At 39.6% G+C, this 19,912-nt stretch overlaps 1 protein-coding gene across 1 annotated transcript in view; it reads left to right on the top strand.

The window, feature by feature from the left end:
• The first annotated feature begins 2,848 nt into the window (after positions 1-2,848).
• LOC101731824 overlaps positions 2,849-19,912 on the top strand; it is a 35,908-nt gene continuing 18,844 nt past the window's right edge. Inside the window, exons 1-9 of the mRNA XM_031906115.1 lie at positions 2,849-2,990; positions 4,880-5,006; positions 9,284-9,357; positions 10,713-11,186; positions 13,218-13,256; positions 14,557-14,622; positions 16,175-16,213; positions 17,122-17,732; positions 19,574-19,712. Coding sequence (XP_031761975.1) covers positions 5,005-5,006; positions 9,284-9,357; positions 10,713-11,186; positions 13,218-13,256; positions 14,557-14,622; positions 16,175-16,213; positions 17,122-17,732; positions 19,574-19,712 — 1,444 coding nt within the window. The 5' untranslated portion in view covers positions 2,849-2,990; positions 4,880-5,004. The remainder of the gene's footprint in view (positions 2,991-4,879; positions 5,007-9,283; positions 9,358-10,712; positions 11,187-13,217; positions 13,257-14,556; positions 14,623-16,174; positions 16,214-17,121; positions 17,733-19,573; positions 19,713-19,912) is intronic.

Here is a 19,912-nt window from a genome sequence, read left to right as displayed (position 1 = left end):
CTTGACGTGGCGTTACTGCTCACATGTAGCAACACGTGCTAATTCAACCAATGGTGAGACTGTGAGTGTGTGTTGTTTCATTGGTAGAATTTATTTATCTTTGTTTAGGCCTAGATTTAGTTAGGTCTAAATTGTTCTTGCGATTTTGGATTGATGTTTTAATATTGATTCAAAGATATAGTTTACCTAAAAAAAATTTTTTGATGTAGACAGTGCTATTCTGAGATAATTAAGTTGGTCATTTTGTTCAGTTTTTGTTCATCAGCTCTCACTAAGCCCAATTTGTTCTTAATGGGATTATGTCATGATTTTTATGAAACAGTTTTTATTACTATATACATAGTAACATAGTAAGTTGGGTTGAAAAAAGACATACGTCCATCAAGTTCAACCATAATGCCTATATATAACCTGCCTAACTACTAGTTGATCCAGAGGAAGGCAAAAAACCCCATCTGAAGCCTCTCTAATTTGCCGCAGAGGGAAAAAATTCCTTCCTGACTCCAAGATGGCAATCGGACCTGTCCCTGGATCAACTAGTACTAAGAGCTATCCCCCATACCCCTGTATTCCCTCACTTGTACTGAGAGCTATCCCCCCTACCCCTGTATTCCCTCACTTGTACTGAGAGCTATCTCCCCTACCCCTGTATTCCCTCACTTGTACTGAGAGCTATCTCCCATAACCCTGTATTCCCTCACTTGTACTGAGAGCTATCTCCCATAACCCTGTATTCCCTCACTTGTACTGAGAGCTATCTCCCATAACCCTGTATTCCCTCACTTGTACTGAGAGCTATCTCCCATAACCCTGTATTCCCTCACTTGTACTGAGAGCTATCTCCCCTACCCCTGTATTCCCTCACTTGTACTAAGAGCTATCTCCCATACCCCTGTATTCCCTCACTTGTACTGAGAGCTATCTCCCATACCCCTGTATTCCCTCACTTGTACTGAGAGCTATCCCCCCTACCCCTGTATTCCCTCACTTGTACTGAGAGCTATCCCCCATACCCCTGTATTCCCTCACTTGTACTGAGAGCTATCTCCCATACCCCTGTATTCCCTCACTTGTACTGAGAGCTATCCCCCATACCCCTGTATTCCCTCACTTGTACTGAGAGCTATCTCCCATAACCCTGTATTCCCTCACTTGTACTAAGAGCTATCTCCCATAACCCTGTATTCCCTCACTTGTACTGAGAGCTATCTCCCCTACCCCTGTATTCCCTCTCTTGTACTGAGAGCTATCTCCCCTACCCCTGTATTCCCTCTCTTGTACTAAGAGCTATCTCCCATACCCCTGTATTCCCTCACTTGTACTAAGAGCTATCTCCCCTACCCCTGTATTCCCTCACTTGCTAAGAATCCATCCAGCCCCTTCTTAAAGCTATATAATGTATCAGCCAGCACGACTGATTCGGGGAGGGAATTCCACAACTTCACAGCTCTCACTGTAAAAAATCCTTTCCGAATATTTAAACACTATTATATTATATAACACTAATCACATTGTAGATAATGTCTAGCTCTTTGCTTTTTTGAAAAATTATTTTAATGCAAGATTCAGTATTTACACCAATAACCGCTCTTTTTTTAATATTCCCAGTCCTCTTGAAGCAGAATAAGGATCTGAAAGTCAATAGCAAAATTGTACAGTAAATCAGTCAGGTCATCTAGTCTTAGTAAATAAGGAATAATAATGAAATAAGGCAGTTAAAATGTTCTATCAAAGTAAAAACAAATTAAAAGCTTTAAACTTTAAAGAAGAGCTATACCACCAAAATCAATAGCAGTATTAATAGTATTTATCATATCAAGTGGCCTATTACATTGAGTCGCGATTTGGTGACAGTCTGTGCACTCCCTCAGAGACACTTCGTACACTCGGCAAGCAAAGTTCACTGAGGAAAAGTATATGGGAAAACCTAAGTTGTTATCTTAACTATGACAAATTGTATTCTGTTAATTTGTATTTACCTGCTTGCACAAGGAAGATGCACTAATAGCAGCAGCAATGGGCAGGGCACATTAGCAGGTCTACAAAAACACTAGGTGCATGCTTTCCCTAGTAAAGAGGTTTCCAGTTATGGTGACACTTTCATATACTGGTATTTAACTTTTTCTTTTAATCAGTATTTTAATTTGGGGTGATACACATGTGTTACTTTAAAGCAATTGCCTCTGCTTGCCCAGCAAAATGCTGAACGTCTTTGCAGTATTGTAGGGGAAGAGAGAACTTCAGGTGTATTTGGTATATATCATTTCCCTGAATATACCACTGGGTAGTCATTTTAAAATAATAAACAGGTACGGAATCTGGTATCAAGAATGCCTGGGACCTGGGGTTTCCAGATAGGGGGTCTTTCCATATTATGAAACTTCATGCCTTCAGTTTACTAAAAATATATTTAAACATTCACCCATAGACCCAGTGATTGTTTTTCCTCCAGTTATATATTAGTTACAATCAAGTACAAGGTACTGTTTTATTAATACAGAGAAAAAGTAAAAATGTAATTATTTCATTAGAATAGAGTTTATGGGAGATGACTGTCCCATAATTTGAAGCTTTCAGGATAGCAGGTTTCTGGATAACAGATCCCATACCTGTATCAACATGAATTTATTATCTATAAATATTAGCAGGCAGCCCAACATAAGACACATGCTTATCAATGGGAACAATTTCTGGCATCATATAACTCACATGAACAGTGTATACAAATTATACAGTGCAAGAAATCCCAAATAACTTGTTGTCACTCAGTTATCTCACAGTAGGACACCTAGCAGGAAGAAATGCACAGTAAATAAGGCAGACTGCCCATCTATTGTTAGTCATAGCATTCTTGGGACAGCATGCGAGAAGGAAGTAAAAATATATTATCAAAGTGAAAGCACATAAATACCTTTGAACCTCAACAGGCTGGTTTAAGAAACTGCAAACTTACTCTTCGAATACAGTAAGCAAAAGACAGCCACGTAAAGGTAAGGTGTTCTCTCCATGCTCATTTTGATATTAGCAAGATAAATATTATATAATCTAACAGAAGTACCATATGGGTGTAGAGTTGTTGTGGGATCTGTAATTAACAACTGATACTTCTGATTTCAAATGAAGAAATGTAAAATGAAATGAGTGAGCAAAATGTTCATGTAAAGCAGAAGTGGAGGTGTGAGATGTAGAGATAATAGAAGAATCGGATAACATTCCACTGTTGATATATTCATAGTTCTTTCCTATTTTAAACACGGTCAAGTTTATGTAGAGTAATAGTTTTAGTTTTTTAATGCACAACTACATAGTGCCTGATATTTCATCAAACTTTGTTCACATTTCCATCATGGTATTTTCATCTACCACTAATCAATACATTTTGATTTGCCAAAACCTGCCAGAATTAGGGGGTTAGTGCACAAGGGGTTGAACAGGAGCTTATATCTACCAGTGGCAGGGATAAAGAAAGATTGTAGTGAACTTCTGACAAAGTGCAGAAATAGTGGGCGAGTAAGCACTCTGCATTAACAGGTACTGGATCAATTATCCAGAATTTTTTTTGCATATGGTTAAAATGACATTTATTTGTTGAATTGGCACAGACGGTTGAACATTTCAATTTTCAACCATAGCTGAAAAGCACCTCTACACTGAATATTATATTATGTTACTGTTAAATAAGAAGGATATTTTGATCTAAGTTTCAAAGCCATATCCTGAACATTCTAGCAATGTCGAAAAACACATAAAGAATAGGCTGAATACACTTACATCCTATATACCCACAGTTATAGACCAGGGGAGCTTCTATTGATCTCTCCTAGGGAGAGCTGTGATCAGGGAGTTGATAAGCAGAAGTCCTGTAATAGCCCTGGTCCTAGCAGGGGGCTAACATGCTGCAAAAAGGACTTTCTAATAAAAGAGGCATAGTTTGGAGAGATTGCGTTTATTGGGGTGTCGCCAAAACTTTAGAGTTATATTATCCCTGCTGATCATTCCCATATTATCAAGACCTGCAGAGTAGAGCAAAACATTCAGACTTGAGAATAAAAAGCAAGATCTGCTGCAACCCCTGTTGCCTCTGGCTGTACATGTAGAGCTGTTGAGATGCAAGACTAAAGGTGGCAAGGCTGCCAAATGAGCAGATCTTTCCAAGATATGCCCACCGGGAGGTAGCTGATATTGGATTGATCTGATTGTTTAGTTCTCCAAACAATCAGATCACATCGAGGTTGCATGGGATGGCTTTTGAGCTGCTCTGTTGGGTGTTCTCTTCCCTGTCCTGCTTCTGGATTCTAGAAAGTTTCTGCATCATGACACCAGTGCTCTTTCCCACCCAGTCAATTGGTGGTGCAGTCATAGATGGTATTTGGTGTACTGAGCAGTGTCTGTTGATCCAGTATAGATTTGAGAAAGTTCTTCAAAGTGGCATTTTTTTTATTTTGCCCTCCAAAAGCACTCTTGTGTTAAATAAACCATTTGCTTATACATTTTAAAGTGAACCTGTCACCCTAAGAAATAATTCCTTTTCATCATGTTAGTTAGCAAAATAAACTTTACACATGCTATATAAATTATTTAAATCTTGTTTTCTTCAGTCTTGGGATTCTCAGTCAGATCAAACAGGCAGGCGACATAGGGACATCGGATGTGTTGATCTTAATGCAGGATATTTGGACGTGTCAGTCATCAGTCTTGGTGATAATGCTAGTGCAAATAAAAAAATCACCAATAGTGAAACTGCGAGTTTCCCTGAAACTATCATGAGGCTTAGTGAGACTTTTACTTTCTTCAGTCCTAGGAAACAGAGTTTACAAAAACCAGCAATGTAAAAAGCCAATACAGATTTAGGTATTGATTTTCTGTTTTTTCTGCTTAGATATACATATGGCATTGGACATCTCAGTAAGGAAGTAAAATACCACTCAAGCTCAGCAGACTCCATGAGTGATGTAGAAAACACAGAATAGATCTTCGATACAGAGTGAAATTCTATCTACATAAATGTAAGTAGGATTGTTTACTAATAACTTAAGACATCATGAGCATTAACTTTTTATGAACATAGTAAAAATAGACTTAAGCTTATTATTATTCAGTTCCTGAGTTCCCCGTAGGATACAATAGAATGTATGGCTAAGTTATGTAAGTGAGTCAATTGGAGATAAGTTGAATTTCTGTTACAAATAGAATACATCTTGTTTTACATCACAAGGCTTACACAGAGCACAATGGCACACCAGGAAGTGACATGGAGGGTTGTTATGACCCACCTAAGCCAAATGTCTAGATAAAATGTGCTCCATCTGTATTTCTGTGACTGTGTGGAACATACAGTTTTGTTTGGACTGTTACTGTACCTGATCGATACTGTTAATTCCTGTAATCAAGATAATATACACAATGAGTCAGATTCTGACCTCGCTTTTTATTACTTGAAAACTCGATTGTAAAGTACAGGAAATCCTTAGTCTAAATGTGGAGAAGCTGAACTTAAAAATGTATACAGGTACATTTGCACATAATCCCCAGTACTGCTGCAGTTACACTGACATATAAATCCCACTATTTCTCCAGTTACATTCACATTCTCCCAAGTTACATTTCTCACTCAGTTTTCAGTATTCCTGCTTTTTAGCATCATATAATTCCCAGTATCCAAGAGGTGTATTTACACATCATCCCCAATATGCCTGCAGTCACACTTTTAACCCCTAATCCAAAGGATTCTTGCAGGTTGGTTGGCAAATAATATCTATTATTCGTGCAGCCAAGTTGCCACATACTGCCCTGTATTTCTGCATGCAAATAATTCACAGTGGGCCTACAGTTACATTATCACAATATTATTCCTCTGCTCACATTTTATGAACACACAAAGGTCAATGCAGTTTTCATTGCCTCGGCGCCAGCCAAGTTTTGCACTGTATCTGCATTTAGGGCCAAGGTTTTTTGTTTCCTTTTAACTTTTTTTTTACTTTATCTAAAAGGACTCCAAATCCTTCTTCATAATGGATTGGCCTAGTGTAGTCCCATTACGGGTATAAGTGGCTTGAATATTTTACATCCCATTAAATCTAATCTGCCACTTAGCCGCCCAGATTGCCAGTTTCCTGCTGCCACATCCTGGATAGAATTGACGAGTTTTGTGTCATCTGCAAACACTGATACATTACTTATAATACCCTCCCCTAAGTCATTTATGAACAAGTTAAACAGAAGTGGACCCAGTACAGAACCCTGAGGGACCCCACTGAGAACCTTACTCCAAGAAGGATGTACCATTAACAGCCACCCTCTGTACCCGATCCTTCCATCCCCTATTTCCCCTCTTTAGAGTCTGCAATTCAGATTCCAAGATGAAAACCCACCTGCATCTCTCACAAGTAAATACTGCATGGAACTGCTGCTTCAAGATCACATAAATGTGACAAGATACCAAACATATTTTATTGTATGAATTTGAAAGCTGATTTGGAAAGTCCCTTCTCTCCTGAGCACACCAATATCAAACATAAAGAGTTTTTAGTATTAGTATTTAAAAAAAAAAAAGCACACTACTGAATTTTTAAAGTACACAGCAATTAGAATAATTTAGATTGCAAACAAGACTAAAATGTCACTAACAGTAAATTGACCCCAGGAAACCATAACGTTTTGGAAAGCACACATTCTGATTAATTCTAAATGGGTAAATATATCTCTCTACTGCCAAACCACAAAGCTGTGCATTTTTTTGAATTTCTGAAAATCTGTTCAAATCTTCCGCTTTTTAGTGTATGTCCTATGATACCCATCCTAAATATGAATGTCAGGGGTTTTCTAAACAGAGTAATGCCCTGGAATGAATGACCCAAAAATAAAAATATTGCACACAAATGTGTGTCACCTTAGCTACAACAAAATCAGCACTAAGACAGGGATCTCTTTTATACCCGTGAGCCACATTTAAATGGAAAAAGTGTTGGGGAGCAACACAGGCATGAAAATAGTTCTTGGAGGTGGCAATAAGAGCTATAATTGGCTACAGAAGGCTGTTTGGCATTAAACTTGGGTTTTATGAAACCAAAACTTGCCTCCTTACCAGAAATTCAAAAATAAGCTCCTGCTTTGATGCCACTGGGAGCCTCAAGAGGTTGGTAAGCAACATGTTGCTCACGAGCCACTGGTTGGGGATCACTGTTCTAACAGATGGAAAACTAAGCTGATTCCAGAACACAATATGCTAAATCCAAAAAGGTTAGATGTGACTTTCTGCTTCAAACAACTAAAATCAAATCTATGGTCAATGTAGCAGTTGTCATAGCATTTTGAAAATTCACCTTCAAGCTTGCAGCTAGTCATGAGCAAATTTTTTCACATGCATTTGCAGCATATTTCCGCATTTCGCAAATTGTTTTGCAAAATGTCAGCAAAATTTAGCCACGAAAATTTGTGGTTGCATCTAAAAAATGTGTGGTTTGGCGTTTTGCAAATTCTTTTGCAGTTTCACAAATTTTTCAGTGAAATGAAACGGGCCAGATTCGCTCATCACTACTTGCAGCATCCTTTCCCTGTGCAGAATTTCTGCATAGAAGCGCTCACTCACAGGCTCTTTACTCCCAGCAGAGCAAGGCAAGACAACACCAAGAGGCACTGCTTAATCAACATTATAGGGAAAAGGTTTCCAGACTCCCAGTACCCCCCAGTCATTTAATGACTTTGGTAGCCACCAACCCTCATAAAAAACCAATCCTAAACAGAAATTTATGATGTGGTCCATTCACCTTAAAGGAACAGTTCAGTGTAAAAATTAAACTGGGTAAAATATACTGCGCAAAATAAAAAATATTAGTAATATAGTTATTGTACATTTCCAAAGGCTTTAAAGTTATATGTGAATTCAACTACAAGTATCTCTCTGGCTGCGTACATTCTCTGCACTTCTAGTTTTGACTGCAAGGTATTTTCAGGTGCTTTATTGTCTGTGAGCAGGGCCGCCATCAGAAATCACGGGGCCCCTCACAAAAAAATTTTCTGGGCCCCCCTCCCACCAGTACAAAGGACTCACAGCCAGCAGGGCCCCCCCCCTAATACATGGTAGCCAGCAGTGCCCCCCCCAGTACATTGGTAGTCAGCAGTGCCCCCCAGTACATTGGTAGCCAGCAGTGCCCCCCCTAGTACATTGGTAGCCAGCAGTGCCCCCCCCAGTACATTGGTAGTCAGCAGTGCCCCCCAGTACATTGGTAGCCAGCAGGCCCCCCCTAGTACATTGGTAGCCAGCAGGGCCCCCCCAGTACATTGGTAGCCAGCAGTGTCCCCCCCTAGTACATTGGTAGCCAGCAGTGTCCCCCCCTAGTACATTGGTAGCCAGCAGTGTCCCCCCCTAGTACATTGGTAGCCAGCAGTGTCCCCCCCTAGTACATTGGTAGCCAGCACAGCACGGAACAGAACAGCACAGTCCCTCACGTCTTGGCATCTTCAGCGGCAACTTCTCGGTCCTCCGGCGAGGTAGTTCCTTGACGACGCCTCGGCGCTTCTGAGTGCCGAAAGACACCAGGCCCTTTTATAAGGTTGCGCCCCGTGTGTACTGACATGCATGTATGCACGGGGCGCAACCAATAGGATCACCCGCTGACCACCAATGACAGGGGGCCTGGAATTGATTAAAGGGGGCCCGAGCTATTAAGAAAACTGTAGCACAGCCGGGCCCCCTTTTAAGGTTAAAATTGTCCGGGCCTGGGACGACTGTACCCCCTGTGCCCCCCTGATGGCGGCCCTGTCTGTGAGAGAAGCAATTTCCTGCAGGCACAACGCACCCAGTGTTCCCTTACCCTAATAGTCTTACCAGCGATAAAACAATGTTGGGAAATACACCAGTAGGTAGATAAAGAAGAATAAATTCTTATTTCCTGAGGGAATTACCAAAATTTGAGTGCTCCTTAATTGCAGTAGCAGAATCTCTTGTTGGAGATATAGTACACTGGGGCATCTCTTGCTCGGAAAACACAGGCCATAAACCCCACTCCCATAATTGTTACAGATTCTGACTGATCAGTTAGCTGCCCTGACCTTCCTAGTGCTCTCAGAGCAAATTCACATGAGTGAGTCCTGACCATGGTCTAGTCCTACATTTGCAAACTGTGAGGCCCACTGCAATTCTGGTAAGGCCTGAGTGTATTTCTTGCCCATTTTTCCAAAAGTGGGGTCAAGTTCAAAACTGAAAATAAAAAATATACTACATAATACTGATCATTTTAGTTAGTTTATTCAATTAATTTCAAGAATTTATATTTTACTATAGGGCGGAGAGGATTTATGATGATATTTGCAACAGTGTCTCAAGGAGATGTGAGAGATGTGGGAAAGAAAATTTTGGTAAGTACAAATATATCCTATAGGGCTTATAAGGATTTCGCAAGAATCAAATCTATAATTTTCTGTCTAGTGGGATGCAGGGTGTATAGCCTAGAGAATCAATGCTGCCAAATCAAAAGTGTATAGATAGGTCAGTATGGGTCTGTATGTGAGTGTATAGATAGGTCAGTATGGGTCTGTATGTGAGTGTATAGATAGCTCAGTATGGGTCTGTATGTGAGTGGATAGATAGGTCAGTATGGGTCTGTATGTGAGTGTATAGATAGGTCAGTATGGGTCTGTATGTGAGTGTATAGATAGGTCAGTGTGGGTCTGTATGTGAGTGGATAGATAGGTCAGTATGGGTCTGTATGTGAGTGTATAGATAGGTCAGTATGGGTCTGTATGTGAGTGTATAGATAGGTCAGTATGGGTCTGTATGCGAGTGGATAGATAGGTCAGTATGGGTCTGTATGTGAGTGTATAGATAGGTCAGTATGGGTCTGTATGTGAGTGTATAGATAGGTCAGTGTGGGTCTGTATGTGAGTGGATAGATAGGTCAGTATGGGTCTGTATGTGAGTGTATAGATAGGTCAGTATGGGTCTGTATGTGAGTGGATAGATAGGTCAGTATGGGTCTGTATGTGAGTGGATAGATAGGTCAGTATGGGTCTGTATGTGAGTGTATAGATAGGTCAGTATGAGTCTGTATGTGAGTGTATAGATAGGTCAGTATGGGTCTGTATGTGAGTGGATAGATAGGTCAGTATGGGTCTGTATGTGAGTGGATAGATAGGTCAGTATGGGTCTGTATGTGAGTGTATAGATAGGTCAGTATGGGTCTGTATGCGAGTGGATAGATAGGTCAGTATGGGTCTGTATGTGAGTGTATAGATAGGTCAGTATGGGTCTGTATGTGAGTGTATAGATAGATCAGTATGGGTCTGTATGTGAGTGGATAGATAGGTCAGTATGGGTCTGTATGTGAGTGTATAGATAGGTCAGTATGGGTCTGTATGTGAGTGGATAGATAGGTCAGTATGGGTCTGTATGTGAGTTTATAGATAGGTTAGTGTGGGTCTGTATGGGAGTGGATAGATAGGTCAGTAGGGTCTGTATGTGAGTGTATAGATAGGTCAGTATGGGTCTGTATGTGAGTGTATAGATAGGTCAGTATGGGTCTGTATGTGAGTGGATAGATAGGTCAGTATGGGTCTGTATGTGAGTGGATAGATAGGTCAGTATGGGTTTGTGTGTGCTGGGTTCACGTGGAAGGGTTGAACTTGATGGACTCTGGTCTTTGTTCAACCCTATGTAACTATGTACTATGTATAGTATGTTTGGGAATTTTATAATGACATTATGTGTTTTTCAGGTGATATGATATCCCACGATTGGGTGTGCTATGATTTCTATGTATTATCTGCGCCAGAACCTCGTAATAGGAGGCATGAGGAAATAGATGAATTTCTCACTAATGATGTTATCAAACCACTTGAAATCCAAGGATATAACTGTTTTCATGGCTGCAGAGATTTGATTGGAGGCCAACTACTCTTTGAGGCCTTGAGTGAACCCATGGTCAAAATCCCTACAACCATTGTACCGGTCTACAAAGACAGAAAATTTGCAGCATTTCGGAACTTCCTTTTAAGACCAGACCTACTACCAAGAATTGTGTTTATTTTATTTGATGCCACAAATATCTCTTCTATGTTCGATTCAAGAATGTGTTTCTCTCTAAAGTCAAGTGACAGTCTCCTAGTGGAAAGAATAAGCAACACAATTGATATAAACAAACAGCGGATCCCACCTACCAAGAGACAGTTTGATATTTGCAGTAATTCAGGTATGTTTTCACTTCCAGTAAATGTGTATTTATAAATATACTATATGTAGTACCACAACTGGCTTACAAGTATACAGTAGTCTGCCTCCTATTCATTATAAATAATGCCCCAACACAGTATTAGCCAGTAGGATATTGATTGTAATTGTGTCCTGGCACTTTATTCTGGCAATAAAAGAGGGCATTTATAGAAAAGAAGGCAAAAAAGGAAAAAACAGACAATCACCATTTTTGTACACTTTGCTCACTACTTTCTGTTGTTTCTGCATTGCCGCTGGGTCTCTGTACTCCAAAATAGAGCAGACTACTACCAAGAATTCAACATTGACTGTATTATTCATTGCTGCATTGGTGAGCAGGGGGTGAAGGGAGGACACCTTTATGCTACCTGCCACCCCCTATTATCCCCTTACTTGCGCGTTATTCAGCTGTGTAATTAAAGGGTAGCAAAGGGCACAGGTCACAACAGGAGCCCTGTCCATAGGGCCTGCCATATAGCAGACTCTTGTGCTCCTTAGTGCTCTACCACTTGCTACCATTTGCACCCTGGGGAAAGTAAACAATTCCTATAGTCTTCCATTTATTACTTTAATTTAGGGTGTATTCATTTGCAAATGTGTTCCTGGTCAATAACACTTAGTGACCAATAAGTGATTAGATTTATTTAGCCAGCTGAAGGTAGGTGAACAAAAAAAGTAAAAATTTGATTGGTTGCCTCCATAGAAACCATTGTGTTCTTTATTATTTGTGTTAAATTTTTACAGAGAAAAATCAAGTTTGAGAGCAAAAAACCCAATTCATGAATAAAAAAAAACCCAATGTCAGTAAATGCTCCCCTTAGTATCATATCATGAAACTGTAGCCTCACAGAGCAATAGTTTTTTGGTTGATGGCATCAGTGACCCCATTTGAAAGCTGGAAAATGGCAGGAGAAGAAAGCAAATAATTTAAAAATTATAAGAAATAAAAAATGAATACAAATGGAAAAGTTGTTAAGAACTGGCTATCCTATAACATATAAAGAGTTAACTTAGAGGTGAACTACAACTTTAAATAGTTGTTTCACTTCTAAACAATGAAGTGAAGGTAGCTACCGCTTCTTCTACAGGTATGGGACCTGTTATCCAAATCGCTTTAACCTGGGCTTTTTCGGATAAGGGGTCATTTTATACTTTTGTTCAACATACGTTGTCTACTAAAAAACAATTTTAACATTAAATAAACCCAATAGGACTATTTTGCTTCTAATAAGGATTAGTAATATCTTATTTGGGATTTTATTATTATAGAGAAAATAAAAATAACTTTCAAAAATATAAATCATTTGAATATAATGGAGTCTAAGGGAGATGGCCTTCCTGTAATTCAGAGCTTTCTAGATGAGGGCTTCCTGGATAACAGATCCTGTACCATTTTTCACTTTCTTGCCCTTTTCATCTGCTCAGGTGGTCAAACAGTCCAAAGATATTCTTGTTAAACCAGGCTAAAATTAGGAATATAACTTTAGGGAATATAGTCAGGGGTGTAACTACAGAGGAAACAGACCCTGCGGCTGCTGGGGGACCCTGCAGTGTAGGGGTCCAATAAGACCCTAATTAATTAGCGTTTTCAATATATGTTGGCAGAAACAGCAGAACTTATTGAAGCCTTAAATTGAATTTGCCGTTGGCCCAGTAAGATGTAGTTACGCGACTGAATATAGTTTTTATTTTTAACTACTAAAATTAGGAGAAAATTTAATATAAATGTAGCCAGAATAATGGAACTTAGTGCAATCACTTTACAGCAACATTTGTTTGCGGCCTCTGTACAATGTTTCAGGCAACAGCCCCTTACCTGTATGTGTACTCTATCCTATGGTGATCGAGCAGTATTGCTAGGTATCTTATGCTTGGCTAAACCCAGTGCCACCAATTCCCCATTCTGTATTTGCAGAGTCAGGTGCTTAACAATTCAAACTGACTGAAAAGATTGTTAAAATTGCTACAGAAAATGTACTAAATATTAATCATTTATTTTGTTGCGTTTTAGAAACCACGACATTTAGCTGGTCAGAAAGCCGCAGAAATGGTAGGTTGTGTTATGTTAAATATGTTCTATTTAAATACATTAAATTCTTATTACATATTCCAATTTTTACAAAATGTGAGCAACCAGAAATTCACAGAAATGTATGTAATGTTTTAATTTAACAATTATTATTATTTGTTAATCTGTGTTCAAAACAGATGTACTAAATGATCAATGTAGTTTTGAATTATCAGAATGGCAGTACTGTAAATTCTACATTTCTGGGCTTCCCATCAACTCTTGCCAAGCTGTGTGTCTGGCATCATGGGTGCTAAAAGATTAAAGGAAGTTAAGTCCAGTGTTGAACTAGGAATCCTATTGCTGACAAGAAAACCTAACATTGGGGTGCACAATTATCAGATACTGACTGCAGGGCACTGATATTATGCTGACTGCAGGGCACTGATATTATGCTGACTGCAGGGCACTGATATTATGCTGACTTTTCATGTAAATGTGAAAGGGACTGTTGGATGGTGTATCTAGGTCTGGGCCTACCAACAGAGTCTGAGTGGGGTACCTGGGGCCCACCCTCCATCCCCAGTAACCACCACCATAAAGATGCTGGAATGCCTAGGAATGCTCCTTCTTTATTTTTTCACAGCATGTAAGACATGGAGCAGAAGTGGCTGGTGGGGTGGGGGTGCAGACAGGTGGTAGGGCCCAACAGGGAGAAGGCCTACCATGGTTCTTCCCAGTAGCCCAGTGGGCCAGTCTGACCTTGCTTACCTGGAAGTCCTTTGATACTAAGGCAGGCCAAGCCAAAGCAAGACTGAAGGCAGGCCAAGACAACGCAAGACTGAAATTTTGGCCATTTAGACCACAGTATTCAGAGATTCTGACTCATGCCAGTAAGGATTATTGCAGGATTTAGACTTGGCAGACACAAAAATCCTGCAGGAGATGCAGAGAGAAGTCATTCCATTTAGAGCAGCTCGAAATACCCCCAATTATGTCTGCCCCTTCTCTGCTACTCCTGAATCAGCTCTTCTCCAGTCAAGGCTCCATTTTCTTACAATGCCTTGTACATTCTGTGAATCCCAGACCTGGGGCAGGGGCTTTCTTCCTCCATAACACTTAGTACTAGCCTGAATGCAACTGTATTGTGTAAGTTGCTTAGAATTCCTCAGAATTTTGTTTTCTTATTATTATTTGGATGGAGATTCTCTTTAATACTTACATACAATCAGAATCTAAGGGTGAACTGAAATTTACCTATATCTGAAAAGAAACAAATCAAGGCTTATTTTATAAAATAATATGTTTTCTATACTTTCTGCCCTTCTAACGTTTTGTACAGATCATACCAGGCATCCCACAGAAGCAGAGGCACATGGATTTTCTATTCATCCTGAAGGCCATAAATGTAATTATCATTTTTAAAGGTTTGATTTGTTCTGATTCAGCTTTATCTAAAGCTTGATTTTGTTTTTAGGCACTTTAGGCAGTGTATTAAATGTTAATTTGTTTACTAATAAGGGTTTGTCAAGAAATGAGGATGATGTTGTTCTCTATCATATACAAAGAGAAATCTGTCTCTTCTCAAGATATATTCAAGGAAACACTTCCCAGTTTGGGTCTACTTGTACCTGCTTACCTTACTCATAAAATGCTAGCTGGGACTCATCTCCCATGTCTCTGGGGAGAGAGAGGATTGGAGTAATGTGCAAATGACCAGAATAAACAACCACCAGCAAAACTTTCAGCCAAACATTGACCTATAAGCAAAAAGTCCGAAGTTTTTGATTTTTTTTTATCTGGCCTTTAGAATCCATCTATGTATAATACAATTTAAAATACTGGCTGGAAGGGGGTCACTAGCGCTTATGTTCATAAAAGCAGAGCAGAAGGGCCCAGAAAATGATTTTCTTCCAAGCGCAACCTTTAGCCAGTCACAAATGATAATCATGCCTTCTGATGTATGAAGGCTAGTAGACCTAACCTGTAAAAGTTCCCAAATATATCCCCACATCACTACTTTTCCGATAAAACCAGATCCTAGGTTTACATCATCACAACTGGCACATCATTGTCACACTAAGGAGGCTTTTTCAAACAGAGAGCAGTAAAAAGGTTGTACTCCCAGAAAAACAAACACAAACATATTAGAGTGCAGAGCTGCTGGACTAGCTCTAGAACAAATACTTCTATGTATCTCTAAATGGAAAGTTGTTAAGGCCCCTGAAAAGCAAAAATGGTGTTGTAAGAATTTAATAATCACAGTAGAAGGTTAATCTAGTGCGTACTAATAACTACTTGTGTACTTAGTATGATTTCCTTCTATCAAAATGCAAAAATACATTTACAAATACTTAAATCAAAGTACTTAAAACTCCAAGCACATTGACAGCACTATATCCAGTCATATAATCTTTGATTTGTTGTAATGACAAGCAAAAACTACAGGGTCATTTTACTTTGTTATATAACTGCAAGATGACTAAAATAGTGCTTATAGGGTTGATTGTCACCAGAGACTCCTCTTGTATCTGTAATTCATAAAAGTGAAAGAAACACACAAAGCTGTTTCTAGCTGTTCTAGCTGACGCCCCACTATAATAATTTTAGTTGCAACGTATGCCTGATTAACAACCCAGTGATTGTGCAGTTGTGGGTTTTTTTATGTATTGGACACAATTGCGCCAAATGCTGCGTTATTGTAACCCATAATGGCGCTGGAATTGTATAGCAGTCACAGACTCTCAGTTCCATGACTTGGGAATAGGGGTGAGTAATGATTAAGAAGGTAAAGATGGGTGATAGGGATCGCACCCTGGATGAAACAGTATAAGATACAGTATGCATTTATTGCATATTTAATACTAATTCTTCAAGTTTATCTTTATTTAATGTTTGTGTTTGTAAAATGTTTAAAAGGCTTCTGAAAACTAAAATGTTGTATATTTCAACTGTTACAGCTCAGCCAGGACGACAGACTGGAAGAGCTACATCTGAAGGTGCATAAACATATTTAATTAAATGCGTTATATTAAATGTATATGTAATGACACGTATGTAAGTATATGGTATTTTTAAATCAAGTCATTTCCATTTACAACTGTTATGAGTTTTATGAATAAGCATATTATCTACACAGTCTGGTTTCCCAGGCAAGACTTAACATCCAAAAATTTAATATAAGTTTCTTTCTTAAGGGAACATACCATTTCTTACAGACTGCTTCGTGTTACAACCAAAAAAAATGTGGCCTGGTAGTGTAAAGTGCCTGTCTGGTGTGTAACCATTATTAAGACATAGTGAGGATCAGGGGCTGCAAGATGCCCTGGCTGGCAAAGTACTCCCTTGCTCAGTGGTGTAAATAACGCCCCCGCAGTGCAGGGGGCCCCGAGTCCTGAAGGGCCCCCACTGCTGCTGGGATCTGAGGGGGACGTACACTGCTGCGTGTACCCGGAAGTGATGCCACACATTACTGGAGGGGGGAGTGAGACAGGGGGAGGGAGGGAGGAGGCAAGAGAACAAGGTTGTGATTGAAAGGGAGTGTGACGAAGGGGAGGGGAGGGAGGAGAATTTTTTTAGTGTCAATATCACTTTAATATTCTCATTGCCATTGACTAGTATAAATGGCAGGGGTATCGAATGTTACTTGTAGGCGGGGCCCCACAAACTCTACTTATGCCACTGCCCTTGCTTCTAACGATGCTGCTCAGCACCTTGAGCTGGATGCTTAATTTTGGACCCAGGAACAACTGTATAAGTCTTTAGCAGTGCAATATTGCACCCCTTATTACTTTTGGGGCAATCGTAAATAAATCCTATGTTCTTTTAGAAACCTGAAGTAAATATGAATGTTGGTGAATTATTGTTCATCAATATCATTTTTCTGTGGGCTTCTTTCAAATAACAGAATTGGAAGTCCATCTACACAATATCACAGACCAAACATCACCAAATGACCTTCTGAATCTCTGTAAGCACAAGGACAAAAAGATTAGAAATTGTGCAGCAAAAACTTTAACTAAAGTCATTCAAAAGGATATAACAGCATTTTATCAAAATTATGATACAAGAAAATTTGAGAAGGAAGCCAAATACCTTATTGAGAATGAACACGCTTATCACACTGACATGTACAGCAACTTCCACAAACTGTATTTTTGGATCTCTGCAGCAATATTTCTGAAAAGATACAAGTGTAAAGATCCAAGCCTGAAAGTGTATGTGAAGACTTTGACATTGAAAAAGTTTAAAAACAGTCAGAATGCATTTGACGAAATGTGCCAGAAAATATACCATAAACTTACTGTTGCATTGCATGCTAGAATAAAAAAGAATTGGCCAAACCAATCAGATGAAAATGAACTAAGTGTAAAACAGCTGGACGCTTGTCTTTCTCTGATGGATCAACAAGCTTCATTTACCAGGGACCTTACTAACGATGCCAACCAAATCATGAAAAGTATACAACATCTGCCTTGGGATCTAAAATATATTTTCTATGGGATCATTACTAACAAGGTAACTGAAATCTGTATATATAGTACAATTTATTCCACAGATGAATATGATTACAACATGAACAAAAGAGTAATTAAGGCAGCCCCAAGCAATTGTACACAAATGAGAGTATATTTTATTATGTAATATATGAATTTGACATGCCCAGATAAATTTGTTACAAAAAACAAGAACTTTCTGAGAAAAAGACAGGATGACATCATGAACATATACTACTGTGTTTAGACTACATAGCTTGAAAACAGAATACTCTAAAGCAGTGCTGTCCAACTGGCGGCCCGCGGGCCGCATGCGGCCCTTGACCCCCCTCTGTGTGGCCCCCCCACCTGCCTGGCTGCTTTGATGGCTTACTCTTGTGTAAGCTTTAAATGGTATCAGTACTGAGATTAACTGCCCCCCTGCATGGTTCTCACCTCAGATTCAGGCTGTAATCAGGCTGTATTGTTTAAATATGTAATCCCCTGTGTTGTTCACACCTTTTAATCTCTGTATTGTTCACCCCCTGCAGTGTTCACACCTCAGGCTCAGGCTGTAATCACCCCCATTGTTCCCCTGTTCACACCTCAGGAGCAGTAGAAACCCACAAATAATCCCTGCACACTACAAAAAGAACATATACTGAGGTGGTACTGCAATTAAAAAGTTTTTTAATATATAGTTATTGTGCAGACTGTAGGAGCAGTGCCAGCATTGTGTCACTGTAGGCTGCCTGTGTGTGCCATACACACAGGCATCATAGGGCAAGCAGAGTATGGCACACAGAGGCAGGGTAGGGAAGGCAGAGTATGGCACACACAGAAAGAGTATGGCACAGGCAGAGTATGGCACACACAGGCCAAGTATGGCACAAACCAGCCAAGAATGGCAAACACAGTGAAAGTATGGCACACGCAGGCAGGGTAGGGAAGGCAGAGTATGGCACACACAGGCAGGGTAGGGCAGGCAGAGTATGGCACACACAGGCCAAGTATGGCACAAACCAGCCAAGAATGGCACACACAGTGAAAGTATGGCACACAGGCAGGGTAGGGAAGGCAGAGTATGGCACACACAGGCAGGGTAGGGAAGGCAGAGTATGGCACACACAGGCAGGGTAGGGCAGGCAGAGTATGGCAGGTTTTTGCTGTACTACAACAATTAATATGGGTATGGTCATGTGATAACATGGGTGTGGTTTCAAGTGGGTGCGGTTTCAAAAAGGGGAGTGGTCAAAACTGGCTTCCATTATCGGCCCTCCACCACGTAGGTCGGAAAAATTCCGGCCCTCGGTACAACAGAAGTTGGACAGCACTGCTCTAAAGAATATCTTTGCTAAAGTGTAGGCAAGATCTGAAAAATAAACAGTGCTATTTAAGGAATAATATTCGTCCCCATTCAAGGTAGAGAAATCAATTAACCCCCATGTCATGAGGCTGGTAATGACTCCAGCAGAGCAGGAGGGACATGCAGGTTGGGCACCATCACCCCACTCATATTGCCCCTTCTCAGTAAGCACTTGAGTGCAAGCAATCTTGAGTTGTTACCTGGATTACCATGATCTTTTTCACTACCCATTTTAAATAACTGTATGATCTTCTCAGTGAGCCCACAAGGCATCAAATTGCTGTAACATAGTTATTGGCATTCCTATATAATATTACATGACAACAGAAAACCAGGAACCTCAGCCTATAACTGTAATGTAGAAGGAGTGAACGTGTGGTTTCGTTTTGGATAAAATGATTATTCTTGCATATTGAGTTTTTTACCTGTATAAGAAAATCATATTGGTATGTGATAAGTTTGATAGTTAAAAAAGATGCAACTACATCATATATTAAAAAAGTAATTATCTATTTTAGATTTTTAAGAAAAATTCTGTGGAATCTAGAAACATTTTCCAGGAAATGTGTAACTTGGCTGGTAAAAAGCACAGAGGAATTATTGTAGACTTAATTGAAAGCATGACTGAGTACATCCAGAAAAGCTTCACAACAAGAGGTACTAATAATATGGTCTGTAAGCTCATGCATTATATGTACATTCACACATGAATAGTTGTTTCATGAGAGTTATTACATACCTTCCAAAATTCCTGATTTTAACATTTAATACTTTGCCCCAGATATACCCACCCAAAAACAAAGTAATATCAAGGGCTAAAACAGAAAATGAAAATACACTGTAAAGTGCTTAGTACA

Source organism: Xenopus tropicalis, chromosome 7 (assembly GCF_000004195.4).
Source record: "Xenopus tropicalis strain Nigerian chromosome 7, UCB_Xtro_10.0, whole genome shotgun sequence".
Lineage (NCBI taxonomy): Eukaryota > Metazoa > Chordata > Amphibia > Anura > Pipidae > Xenopus > Xenopus tropicalis.
The sequence above is the reverse complement of the archived record's forward strand: the minus strand, read 5'-3'. Positions and strand labels throughout refer to the sequence as shown.